The sequence below is a fragment of the Erithacus rubecula genome (genome assembly GCF_903797595.1).
Source record: "Erithacus rubecula genome assembly, chromosome: 11".
NCBI lineage: Eukaryota > Metazoa > Chordata > Aves > Passeriformes > Muscicapidae > Erithacus > Erithacus rubecula.
In genome coordinates, this window is record NC_136663.1 from 7,975,381 (window position 1) to 7,988,795 (window position 13,415).

The 13,415-nt window shown below is 53.0% G+C and overlaps 1 protein-coding gene across 2 annotated transcripts in view; it reads left to right on the forward strand.

Annotated features, from left to right (window-relative positions):
• SENP5 (SUMO specific peptidase 5) overlaps nt 1–12,946 on the forward strand; it is a 156,322-nt gene extending 143,376 nt beyond the window's left edge. The window contains exon 9 of one of the 2 annotated variants that reach the window (XM_079314873.1): nt 12,824–12,946. In XM_079314873.1, coding sequence (XP_079170999.1) covers nt 12,824–12,931 — 108 coding nt within the window. In that variant the 3' untranslated portion in view covers nt 12,932–12,946. Of the gene's footprint in view, nt 1–3,043; nt 3,143–12,823 lie in introns of those variants that run through there. The other variant, XM_079314874.1, reaches the window with a different exon arrangement.
• The last annotated feature ends 469 nt before the right edge of the window (nt 12,947–13,415 follow it).

Sequence of the window (13,415 nt, forward strand, 5' to 3'; positions counted from 1 at the left end):
CTGAAGTGCAGAAGTGAAACGTGAAGTGAAAGCACACGGCATAGTGGGGACTTAGGAATGTGACTGGACTCTCAGCTCAGGACTGGGTTTGTCTGGGAGAAGGGAGTTCAGGAGCCCTGGCCACCGCATCCCACGGCCACCAGGGTGCTGGTGTGCCCGTTGTGAGGGTGGCAGTAATCCTGGTGAGTGTTGGGGTTTGCCCATCCCACCCACCACCACCTAAGTGCTTCTTTTTTTTTTTTTTTTTTTTTTAACCTTCTCTTCTGCTGGTTGCAGGAAGAGTTTGCGGAGAAAAGGCAGAAAGATGTGTTTGAATTAAGAAACACTTCCTGGAAAAGCAATCCACAGAAGCAGCTTTTATTGTATTTTTCTATTGTCTGGCAGAAAAAATTGCCAGTATTTTTTGTCTGCTCTTACATTAATGTGCTAGGCTGAAGGCTGTAGGTGAAACACGACTCATTGTGTGGACAAACCTCTCATCTTCTATTGCTTTGTGGACCAAAACTACAGGGTAAACCAGCAAAACTGTCGCTGCTGTCCTACCTATAGACATACCTCAGGCACTGGCCTCTGTTAGTGATGCCTTCCTGCTGTTGGGTTTTCTCGCCTATAATTATCAAAAACCTTTGAACTGTTTAAGCCTCCAATTGCTCTTTTGGGCAGGTGACCCCCAGAGCCGCCCTCTCCTCGTGAAAGGGCAGCAGAGGCTGTGGCAGAGGCAGTGGGTGAGGCAGCCCGCGATGCTCTGTCCCCGCTGCTGTGTGGGCTGTCTCCTGGTGGTTATTAATGCCTCTGCTTTGCTTACCCAAGTGCTTAGATGGTTCAATACATTTTCAGACCTGTCCTTACACTATTGTTGGGAAAGATTCATTAGGACTTTGGCTGGAAATTATAGTGACAGAGCTGGGTAATTTATGGCTTTTCTTGAGGGTTGTGCAATTATTCAATAAGTGTCTTTCCTTCCTCTACCTCCCACCAGCCACTTGTTGGAAATAAATATTGAATTTATTTGCGGAAAAGTAACCATTGACAAAGCTGTGAATGGATGGGAAAAACCCAGAGAGGCTCTTTGGGTCTCTTTGCTTATTTTCCCCCGTGGGGATGAACACTCCCTCCCCTGCTCCTGGCTGTGTGTGCGTCGCTTCCTTGGCACTGTTGCCACCAGGTCTTTCCCATCTGCTCCTCACAAGGTCCCTGCTCACCCCAAACTGCCAAGTTTGGTGCATTTATTGCTTTCTCCCCTCCCCAGGCTGTGATGGGAAGCTCCCCAAATCCAATGCTGGGGATGGAGTGCCCGGCTCTCAAAGCCAAGCTCCCACCAAAGCTAGGTGTCTCTCAAGTGTCAAAACCTGCTGGTATCTCTCCCCCAGCCCTGGAGCCACCCCTGTCCCCACAGTGCTCCCCTGTTCAGTGACTGATGCCTCTCAACACCTGCATCTCTTTCAAAGGCACCTTAGAGTCCAAGCACCCACTGATGGGACTTGTTACTGCTGATGAAGTCCACAGTTCCTCTTGGCTGGTTTGGGCAGCACCAGAGAGAGGGGAGAAGCAGGGAGCTGGGGCCATCCCCAGCTGAGCAAAGCAGCAGCTCACCTAGTCCCAGGGGAATGACAGCATCGGGGTCAGGCACCATGTGGACCTCACCAGACTGGCTGATCCCGTTCAGCCTGGGCTCCTCCTGGGACTTCCCACCTTCCCAGCCTGCTTCAGAGCAGCCATCCTCTGGGGTGGCTGATCCCTGCGGGGGCAGCCACATGCTATTTCACCTTACCTTGCTCTCAGGTTATTCAGCTGGATAAACTCCTGGCAGGCCTTACTGGGCTCTTCCCCTGGGAGATGAGGAGAGTCCCTCTGAGGGCAATCCCAGCCTGCAAACCCAGGCTCTTGCTCAGCAGTTCCTGACAGAGGAGATGCTCAGCCTCACCTGACAGACCTGGTTGATCCATACTGATCCCCGTGCCTAACCATGGGCAGGGCTCCTCTGTGCCTGTGCAGCCCCTGGGCTCCTTCAGGGTGAAGAGAGGCTGTACCAAAGGGAAGCACCCAGGGCTGAGCATGGCACCCTCTATTCCCACTGCAAGAGGGATTTCTGTGTGGGGGTGCCACTGATGGAGGTATTGGCACCAGAGCATTTCCCCTGTTATCTCTCCTGTTCCTTTGTGCTGTAACATTCTGTTTGAATTAGTGGGGCCTGCTCCTCGCAGCGTGCATGACTATGCATTTGTCTACTTTGGATTTCATCCGCCATTGACTGGCCCATCCATCAAGCTCTTTTCAGGCCTTTTGAAGTTCCCTGTAGCCTTCGCTTGTTCTGAACACTCTGTGCAGTTTGGGTCCTCTGCCAGGTTTTTCTTATGACATTTTTCATTCTCCTTTTCCAGATCATTAAGGCATCTCTTTAACACCCGTGGTATTGACACAAAAACTTGGGGAGCCTCCCCATGGGTACCGTAGCCTTCTGGAAGGTAGCCCTCGCTAATACATGGGTTTTTGCCTCTTTGCTTCCAAACATTAGTGTTACTTTTTCCATTTGCTTTGCAAGTGTTTAATTCCCTTAATAGTCCCTCGTAAGGGACCTTTGTCAAAGAGCTTTGAAACCCCAAACATATGATGTCAAGTAGTTCTCCTTAGTTTTCCCTCTCAACAATGGAAGAAAGCATCCCAGCAGATAGAGGCATGAACTCCTTTCAGGAAGCCAGGATTGCTTGCTACTTTCTTACTTAGTTAATTTACAGGTTTTAAAATTCAGCTTCTTATGAGCACCTTCATCTCTAACCAGTGATTCAGTTCTCACAGCCCTAAAGAGAGTCGTGTCTCCATGCCTGCCAGAGAGCAGGCTATTTCCCTCACTGGCTCTTTTGTTAGCAGCCAGGTCACTTGGCAAGTGAGAGCCATCAGAGCCTTCGGGTATTTCGCTTTCAACTTCACAAGCTTTGTGCTGGCCAGACTCATACAATTTCTGCTCCTTTGGCATGGCTCTTTGTAGAAATATTTCATTGTTATCACCTGAAAATAATGGGTATCTCTCTGCTATCCCTGCTAGGCATCAGCTGGTCTGAAAGAAACCCTCCTTGGCTCTCCTACACCACCTCAGCCTGCCCTGGCTCTTCCCATCACACCCCGGTGATGCCGATGCCGGCAAGTCAAGTCACGCAGCAGTGCCGAGGGAGCAGGATGGGGCTGATAAGATCCCTGCTGAAGCTGGGCTGGCTCTGAATTACAGGTACAGGGTAAAAACCTGTTTCACCCACCTCGGGTGATTCATGCCTCTCCACTCCCGTGAATCATCCCGGCTGTTGTGTAAGGCTTACGCTGCTCGTGTGGCAGGGATGTATTTTCTGTGGCTTTTATAAAGTTCTGCACAATTTATACATGCTGCTTGTGCCTTAAAACATTTACACTCTTCATCCAAGGCTTTAGGATTTATGGTCATTTTACCTGGGACCCTGGAAATGGTATCAACAGGCGGGATGATCCTTGGGCCAAGATGCTGTTTATTGTTATCAGAAATAATCCTGCTCTGCAGAAATTCCTGACCACGAAGAAGGGAAAACTGCTGTTTTTCTCTCCAACACCTATGCCCATGAATCTTTAAACAGGAGGAATTATTTCCCTGAATACTGCGCATTGAAGACATTTAACTCTAAGAATATGTGACAGCTCATCAGACAAGGAAGCGAGATGGTTTTGGGGCTGTGGAGGGAACGCCAAGTACCTTTTCTGGGAACAGCCCCTCTGCTGGGAATTCCCGCAGCTGCCAGGCAGGAAAACCAACCATGTTTAGTAATGGGGTTAACCCCCTCCTACCTGGGGTACCCTGTGCCCAAGCAGCTGGGGGAATTCCCTGGTGCAACCACTCGCACTGGCCAGGGCTTGAGGTTTTGTGTTTTTTAAACAGCGTGTGGCGACTTTTGCCTAAACTTCTCCAGACAGACCTTTTGTGCCAGATTACCTGTCTAGCTGGGCTCTTATCGACGTGTTTATCACTGCCGCCTCTCGCTGTCAGCACTGTTTATAGGCAGAGGAACCGAAACCCTATGCTAAGAAATTTCCTCCTCCTCTTTTCTTTCAAATCTGCATCTGTTCCAGACTCCCTTTCATTAGAGACCACATGAAAGACAAAATAATCCCAGGCTATCAGGCACAGAAACCTTCGCAAGGTAAACTCCTCTCTGCTGGTAAATAAGGCACACCCTGGCTGGGGCTCTGCCCTGGCACCCAGGGAGGTCCTGTCCAGCCCCGTCACCTATTTCTGGGTACCTGCAAAGCTTTCAACAATCGGGCATTTGCAGACTCACAGTGAAAATTCACAGTGCAAAGTAATGTTAGACTCCAGGGATTTCTTCCTGCACCTGCATCCCTGTTGTTGTGGCGGTGCACAGCCCCCAGGGAGGCTTGGGCAGGGGGGATGCAATCCGTGCCTTTTTTACCTGTTGTAAAAATATTTGTAGAGTTGCAGCAGGCTGTAAAGAGCAATTTTTGGGGAGGGAGGAGCAGGGCTGATACCGATTAGGCAGGAAATGGCTCAGTGTGGATGGCATCCATATGGGAGAGCTGATAGATTTGGCGTCTTGAAGGCATCCCTTGATGGATCCACTGATAACCTGGCAGCAAAACAGACCTGGGCTGTCTGATTCCCTGCCAGCAGCTGAGCTGCAGCTTGCTTGCTTGGCCTTCCTTAACACCTTTCTGCCATGAGAACTTGTTGCCCTGCCCTGGGGACCAGTGGCCCCTTGGAATCCCTGGGGGGCTCAGCTGGCCAGTCCCCACTGTGCTGCCTGCCGGGGATGCTGCTCCAGCTCCTTCCCTTTGAAGGCTCGGTGTGAAATCTGGTCAGAGTTTAGGGAGGCAGAAGGGCAGCTTGCAGAGCAGCCTGCGTCCTTGGGATGAAAAAGCTTCATTCTGCAGCTCTGGAAAGAATCAGCGTGTTTCCAGGCTGGGCTCCTGCCTTCCATTGGAGACAGATGGAGAGTGCAAAACATGGGGAAGGCGTCCGGCTGCTCCTGGGGCCAGCTCTCAAACATGGGTCTTGCTCCTTGTCTTTCTCTGGGCAGTTCAATTTCATGGCCCACCTTTTGTGCACATCCACAATGTTCAAGGCCAGCATTGAGGTGGTGGGAAGCCAATGGCCCAGATGTGTCACTGGAAACCCTCAGGGTGACTGGGAACCCAGTGAGGCTTTCCTGTGCCAAGGAATACTGTACATCCTACTCTGTGGTGTCTTTCCCCCTCTGGAAATTTGCAGCAAAAACAATAGGATTTCAGAGAAAAATCAAGATGTAGCAGGATGATGACTGGAAAGGAAGCAAGATGGAGAGAATGGTCGTGTAGGAATGGTCCCTTGCAGAGATGAACTGGAGACCTGAGAGGCAGAAGCCATTTCATGTGCCTGCTGAGGGTCTGCAGCCTCCTTCACCAGCCCCTACCAGGTTGATCAAATACAAAATGTAAGATGGAACTTTGGTATGGTTTGGCAGGAAAGTTTTTTGCATTGGCATAATTGACTCCTGCATGGCTCACTGCGTAATACTTTTGGGGGAAAAAACCTGTCAGCAAAGTTGTGTTTCCTTCCATGCTTCTAAACAGGTTGAGATCAGTGGATTGTCCTGACACCCACCTCCTTCAACTCCCCATCCCTCCCTCCCTCAAGCACCCAGGGGTTCCCTGGTGAAGTATGACTGGGCTCTCCTGTGCTATGGACAAATTTGTGCCCAGATTAAAATGAAGCTCTTGTAGCAGAAGGTGAGCTGTGTAATGACTGCCCTAAAACTGCCCATGGTTACAGTAAACCGGATGGTTAAAATAGATCCCCCAAAAGTGCAGGCAGCCCTCCTACTCACTGGCTGCATCAGCCACAGCAAGAGTTGCCTGCTCCTGCCCCAGGGTCACAGCCTCCTCAGCTGTGAGCTGGGACAGTAGTTTCCCTGTGGTTATTTCTGCGATAACTTATTTCAGGTTTTTATGATGCTTACAAATTGGACAACATCTTAAAACATAATTCAGGCCTTAACTGGCTTTAAATGTGTGTGATTTTACAGGGATGTGTAAAATATTTTTAAGTGTTGGTAAATTCCAGGGACTGGAGCTGTGGGCAGATGGGGAGGGTTGGAGGGTCTGACCCCAAAATGGTTTTGGAGACATAGGCAGGAACCAGCAATTGGGAGTTGTTTACAACCATGGGGAGCTGGGTGGTTTGAGCAGGTTGCAGACCACACAGCAAAATGTTTATGGGGAGTGAATCTGTGCCTCCTCTTCCCCTTAAAATTGGTTTAATTTGTACAAATTAGCTGTGTAGCCAAGCACTTGATGCTGATACACAAGAACTGCTGTGGCAGGGAGATGGCTCCCAGGTGCTGGAAATAAAAGGGAGCAGATGAACTGGTCTGAAGTTGTGTTCCTCAGGAACATTAATCAACATGGCAGGAACAGCCATGTGAACTGTCTTGTGCCTTTGAACAAGCCTCCACCAACTCCTTTCTGCTGGGAAGGTGTCTGCTCCACTCCTGCCCCATTAAAGGTGTGGGTGGGAGGCAAACCCGACCCTGAGGATTGTTGGGCAGGGGATGGGTGTGCAGCAGTGAAATTGGGCTGCAGCCACCCCACCTCTTGCCTGGGGCAGGCACAGGATCTGGCAGAGCCGAGGTGGCTCCGAGCTCTCAGGCAAGACTGTGGCCACACAGGGGATGGGTTTGCTGCCACATGTGTTACACAGCAGCTGAGGGAGGACAGCGTCCCAAGGGTGCTTGCAGAGGTGGTAGGGAGGGCTCTGTCAGGTACTACTCCCTTCCTTAATTAGCAGGAGGCACCGCTCTGGCTGGGGTTGGATTTGCCAATACTGACAGAACCAGGGCTGCTAACACAGCGCGTGGTCCTGCAGCACAGGCACCCTGGATCTGCTGCTGAGATCGAGCTGGGATTTGGTTCTTGTCCTTCACAAGCAAGAAGGTGCTTTGGGTAAGCAAACGTGATCCCGCGGCAAGGAGCTGGAGCTGGTCAGCGGGCAGTGCTCCAGGAATGGTGCTGCTTCCCAGCAGGGGGACAGGAGGACTGTCCCAAGCAAACTGGCTGTTTGAGGTGAAGTTCTGGTGAGCAGAGCTCGGGGAGGTGGGAGCTGCACAGACATGGCACCAGCCTGTGTCCCTTCATCTCCAGCAGGCAAGGAGCTCCGTGGGTGTTTGTGTTTGCAGAAATAGCACTCTTGTCTTGCTCTTTCCTTTTGTGAGGGTGTGGGCATTTGACTGAAATGCAATCCCAGGAAAGGCCAAGGATTTTGGCTGTTGTTGCAGGCACATAAGGAAGATGTTATTGTGCTCCCCTGCATCCAGGCGAGAGGTGTTGCGGAGGTGGCTGGAGCCTGCAGGGAGACAGGGAAACCCCTGGGCAAGGCAGGGTGGCAGCAGGGAATCCGGGGGAGCTCTTTGGCAGGTACTCTGCCATCACAGCAGCACCATGGCCAGGCTGGCCTGGCCGCCAGCTTCTCCTGCCGGGCTCGGATGGCTGCAGCAGCCAGTCTCATCACCAAAGCCCACTTGAGATTTCCTGCCTGCATCTCTTCCAAAAAAAGCAACTTCCAGCCCACAGGAGAAAACCGAGCGTGATGGTAGAGACGCTGTGATGATACATCGTCTCACTGACACCTACCCATGTCTGCGGGAGGAGGGACCCGCCTGGGCAGCCCTGGATCCTGCTGCAGGGATGGGACAGGGGGGCAGCTGTGCCCACCTGATTTATTGGCACTGGGAGCTTTCAGAATCCCATCGGTGGAGCAGGAGAGAGTGTGATTGACACCCCTCCAAAGGAGATTGCTCCAAGAGATACCCCAAGAAAGTTTTGCATGAAGCTCCTTGGGGACAGGCAGAGCTATGGGGTCCCATCCTCCATGCACAACTGATGCCCATGAAATGCATTGAACTCTTCCAAGGCTGCCCCAAGGGTCAGTCAGGGGCTGGGGACCAGTGAGACTGTTCTGGGCTGTGGCCATGTGCTGCCAGCAAGTGCAGAGTGCCCCAAACACAGCAGCTGTGCATCCAGCAAACACACTGAAGGGAGCCTGGGGGTGAACTGCGAATTTGGGGAGGGCTCCATCCCTTAGTTTCCTGCAGGGCAGGTTTGCAGGCAGATGGAAGCATCTTAGGGAGGCAACAAGGTGCTGACAAGAAGCGGTTTGTTTTCCCGGATGGTGTTTCCCAGCTCGCAGAGGAGCTGTCCATGGGGACAGGGGAGCACCCCGCAGGGCCGGGGCTGGTCTCACTCACCGCAGAGAGCGCAGGAGATGCTGGCTGTCGGTACGAGCGCAGCCCGGCTCCGCCATAAGGAAGTGATTGAAGCTTTCACGATCTGTTTAAGCAGTGACATATGTTTCCTGCAGGCGCTGCGTGCTGCATGCCAGCGGATGAGATACGGCCCCGCCTGGCTCTGCCAGGGGCAGCGCTGGCCCCGTCCCCACGGCCGCGTTTGATACAGCCACGGCCTGGGTGGGAAGGGGAAATTGCTCCCACGGCAAAGGGAAATAAACATGAGGAGAGCAGCCCTGACAAAAAGCGTGTGTTTCTCTGCTCTGGGGCCCCGCTGCAGGCGAGAGCCGCATGATGCGCAGCGGGGCTGGGGATGAGGGAGGGGCAGCTGGGGCTGCTGTGATGTCTGCAAACTCCCTCTCATTTACAGGGGTCCCTCCCTCCAGGTCTCAGCTTTCAGTGCTGAGACATCAGAGAACCCAGTGCCGGGGAGTTGTGGGGCATGGAAAAGGTCTGACTGCCCAAATCATTGAGCCCAGGTGAGGTGCTCCACCAAATTCAGAAACAGCCAAAGTGGGGCTGAGTGATTTCTCTAGGGAGGGGACTCTCCTCTGGAAATTGCAGTGGATGAGCACCCAGGCACTGATACTCAGAATCAGTCTTGAATGGATTCCAAATCCATCCTCACCTATACACCTCAGGTCTTTCTGCCCCATCCTTCATCACAGGGGAAGTAATTCAGAAGAGAAAAGACCGACTGGGGACCTTGGGCCAGGACCATGCCAAGCTCATGGCGTGCTGGGGATGCCATGAACTAGGCAGGCTGGGGATGACTGAGACATCAGGCAGCTGTGAAACCATGAGCAAGAGAATTTGGACATCATTCAGGAGCTGGAAGCAGGTGATGGTCTCCAGGTCTGAGAAGGGTGAAAGCAGCCAGGGTCTGTGGGAGCCTTTGCCAGTAATTGAGGCCATGCAGAGGGCTTAGCTGGAGAAAGAGGAGAAGGCAGAGTGTTAGGAGAGATGCATCGCTGGGGGCTGCCAGAAGGGATGCAAAACTGCTGGGGGGCAAGATCCATGGTGGCTGGTAAGGCTGACCCCCACCCAGACACCATGCAGCTTGTCCAGGATGAGCCTAAAGATGGGTTTGTGGCAGAGCTTGTAAACTTGGTGTGAGAGTGAGAGAAGGAAGGGATAAAGAGGCTTTACAGTGGAGTTAAAGCCCTGAGAGCTTCTTTGTGATTCCTAAGGACCAGTGTCTCCCCGGCATCCGTAGCCTGTTGACTACACAGACAGAAAAGAGACAGCCAGGAGCAGGGCTTCCCATGCCTTACTGGGGATTTTGGCTTTAAAGCATAGCCTTCTTCCTTAGCTACAGGGCAGAGAGCTCTACAGCCTTCCTGTGCTGCAGGGCAGCACCAGCTCCTTAGTTTTCCCACTAGCTCCCACATCCTTCAGCAGTGAGGCACCAGGCAAGCCAGTGCTCACCTTCAGAGCAGCCTCAGCAGCTGCCTTTCCAACAAGGAAGAGTTATTTTATAAAAGGTGCTTTTTTGCCCTCATGTCTCCACGTTGGGTGCATTTATCTGCAGGATTAAAGGTATCTCTTGGAGTAGTTGGGAATGTCTTCTTGCCTGGTGCTTGCCTGTGTTCAGGAGCCTCCAGCTTGTGCCTGGTAGTGCTAGTGCAGGATGTCAAGTGATCCCTTGCTCCAGGAGGCTGCACTGAGTTGATGAGACATTTTGAGAGTGTGTGTATGTGTGTGTATGTGTGTGTTGGCAGGGGCTGTTTAGCCAGGGATCGGCGTCACCCTCATGGAGTTTCACGGCTGCAGTCGGCAGGGCTCTCCTGTCTGCAGAGCCAGGGCTTTCTCTGCAGGTTTCAGACATCCCAGCCCCATGCTGGTTAGCAGGTAGCCAAGGTTTGCTGTGACTCAGTGCAGCCGTTTGCTCCAGCACTGGATTACCTTCACACATTACAAATCAGTGCCGAGTTTCTCCATGGTTTTGGCACTGGGCAGGTGCCTGGAGCACGTCGCAGGGAGGAAAAGGCTGGGGGAGGCGGAGCAGGTGAACTTCTCTCTTCCAGCTCTGGAACAAAGCTCCTACTCCTGGTTGTAGCCTTTGTGGGGAGAGATGACGTTCTCTGCCCTGCTGGCAGCACCGCAGCGAGCTCTGCAGTGCCATGGCTCTGCTCAGGCACGTGGAGCAGCATGACAGTGGGGCTGCTTTCCCCAAAAGCTGCTCCCTGGCAGGCACTGAGGCAGCCCACACTGAGCAGCGGTTGATCATTCTCCATGTAACTGCTAGAGATGCCTAAATAATTCATTAATGGTTTGGGGAAATAAAAATATTGTGCAGCGAGTGATTTCTTGCCAGTGATGTTGTGCACAGCTGAAGCAGCTCACAGGCAGCCACAACGATGCAGTGTTTGTGGGACATCATGGGCCCAGGCTTTTTCCTCTGACTTTTTATTCTTTTTTTTTCTTTTCCCCGTGTGAACTGTTCTGACTCTGTCTCTGCACAAACATGATGGTTTATTGTTTCTCAGGGAAGTGGGGTGAGGCGGTTGAAGCAGAGCGTGGGCTGGCAGCAGGGGATGTGGGGAGCAGGCAGGGGCTCATGAGACCACCACAGCCTTGCTTGGCCTGGCTCTTTGCACACAGGAGTCATGGGGACATCAGAAATTTCTGCTCCTGAAATCTCGTTTCCAGCAATGGGACTGGTGGCGCCAAGCCAGGCAGAGCCCTCCCAGCCAGTCCCCATGCACTGATGGCAAAGAGCTCCAGGAAACCCGTCCCAGAGCCAGCGTGGGCAGGGGAAGGGCCCAGGAGCTTCATGCCGATAGCAGTGACAAGGAACTCCTGTTTCTCCAAAGGCATCTGGGAAATGTCCCCAGCTGTCTGTCCCTGGCATGTCACAGTGCCAGAGGGGAGGCAGCAGCTGAAGCAGGGCTCTGGCTCTCTGTGGGTGCCCCAGGGCAAGGGGCAGGAAGTTCCCTGAACTGCTCTGGACAAGCATCACCCCAGGGCTGAGCTTTGGACATGGTGGGAAGTTCGTGCCCCAGCACTAAGCTGCGACTTGTGTGGGTTCCTGGAGGAAACCCATGCTGCATCCCCTGCAGCTCCTGCTTGTCACTCTGTTAAATTTCCATTTTAACGTGGAAACAGCTGTTTTCATGGTACCTCTGTTATTTACACAGTCATGCATTCAATCCCTGCTGAAAACCATGTTATGCACTCCAGCAGCGCCCCGTTGTCTCGCAGGTACCAAGTGGGTGGATGGGGAAGTGATGCCAGCCCCAGGGTCAGGCCACCAGCACTCCCCATGCTTTGCCTATGGCCACCCTGGCAGTTCATGGTGAATATAGGATGATTCAAGGGGGCAAACCTGTCTCAGGGTGCTCCTGGTCCAGAGCAATGGCTGTGGATGAACCTGTCTCCATCCCTGTGAACCGAGCCCTCCAAGCCTGAGAACGGGATGCTTGATGCACATCAAGGGACAGAGACAACAACTGTTGGCTGTGCTCAATGGTGCTTTGTTCTTGGCCCAGGAAGCAATGAAAATCCTCCTGCTTTGAAGCCTGAGGAGGCCTTTTTATTATATCCAGGGCTCCTGGAAAAGGAAACTCCAAGTGCTTTCCCATAACGTGATAAAAAGCTCTCCTGGCTGAGACCATGACAACTTCTCACACGTGAGAGCAGTGAGTCAGTGCAGCATGAGGCTGAGCTCAGTGCTTGCCCAGCCACTGGAAATCGCTGATTCTTTACGTGTATGTAACTGGGATTTGAAAGAACCTTGATGTGAGTCCTGTTGACCTTGCACTTCACCCCAGAGACCTGGCAGCTGTGGTGCCTGGTCCACATTAGTACCTGGTCTAGTGGCCATAAAGCAGTGGGGGTCAAGCAGACCCTGGACCCTCTCTGCTGGTTGGGAAGGACTGGGAAAGTTCAGATCATGCAGCAGAAGAGAGTCCACAAGTCTCCCATGTCTGCACCTGAGAGTGGGCAGCTGTGGGTGAGTGCTGGGGTGCATGGAGGGATCTCCTGTGCTCATGCAAGGATGCTCCTGGATAAGGAGGCTGCCAGAGTACCTGTGGCTTCAGGGGGGGCTGGAGTTGCTCCCCATCATTTCTCACAAGGCTGGGGCGCAGTGGGTCCTCCTTGGCACAGCCCCCAGCCTGGCTGGGTAACTCCTAAGTGGTAAAGCTGGCCTAATTAGTCTGCTTAATCTTCTCCCATAAATCACTCCTCCCCATCCCCTGCAGACTATCGGCAGTATCTGAAGTCATTAGTTAATTTAAACCTGGGAGTTCACACGTCGGCTTATCAGAGCCATCTCCTTTCCCCGCTAAGCGCTTGCTCGGTGCATCCCTGGCTGCTGCTAGATCCGATCTGCGCCCGCTTTGAAGCCGTGATGGGCTGCCAGCAGGCGAGGTGCTGCCTGTCTCCCTGCCTGCTCCGCTGCCTGCTGGCAGGTGGGAGGGGAGATGGAGATCCTGCTTCTCCCCTTCCCCGCGCTCCCCGTTTTTTGAACTTCTCCTCTGACTCATCCATTTGATTTGATGTTTTCACCTTTGTTTTACAAATAGCAGTTTGCCCGAATGCTGGAAGGAGAAGGCAGCTCCGATGCTGCTGCAGCTTCCCTGGCTGCCAGGGGAAGCAATAGAATCATCTGGGTTGGAGAAGATCACCTGTAAGATCATCGAGTCAGGTGAGTGGGGTCCTGGGGAGGGAGCTGGTGGGCACCTAGTCTGCCCTTGTACCTGGCAGGGATGTGGGAAAGCTGGGATTACTGCAGGCTGACCATGGGAAGTGCAGACTTGGCCAGGGATCCCACTAATGGCTTGCATTGCCCATTGGTTATGCTGTCACTTCTCCATCCTCTTCTCCTCTTCCTCCCTGGGTCTCCAGCCCAAAGGGAGCAGGACTCCACAAGTCTCTGGGATGGGATGTCCCCACCTACACAGGAATCAGGGATTCCTAAAGTGAGCTCTGCTGTTTTGGGGGCAGTGCTGACAGCCCGGGCACACACCTGTCCTTTACTCTGCATGGGCAGGTGGCAGTGAGCCTGAGGGTCTTGGCAGGGCCAGCAACACAAATGCTCAGCTCCTGGTGCAAAATAGGAGGGGGAAGGTGAGGGGCTTGGTAGCAGGAGTGAGCTGGACTGAGGAGACCTGACAG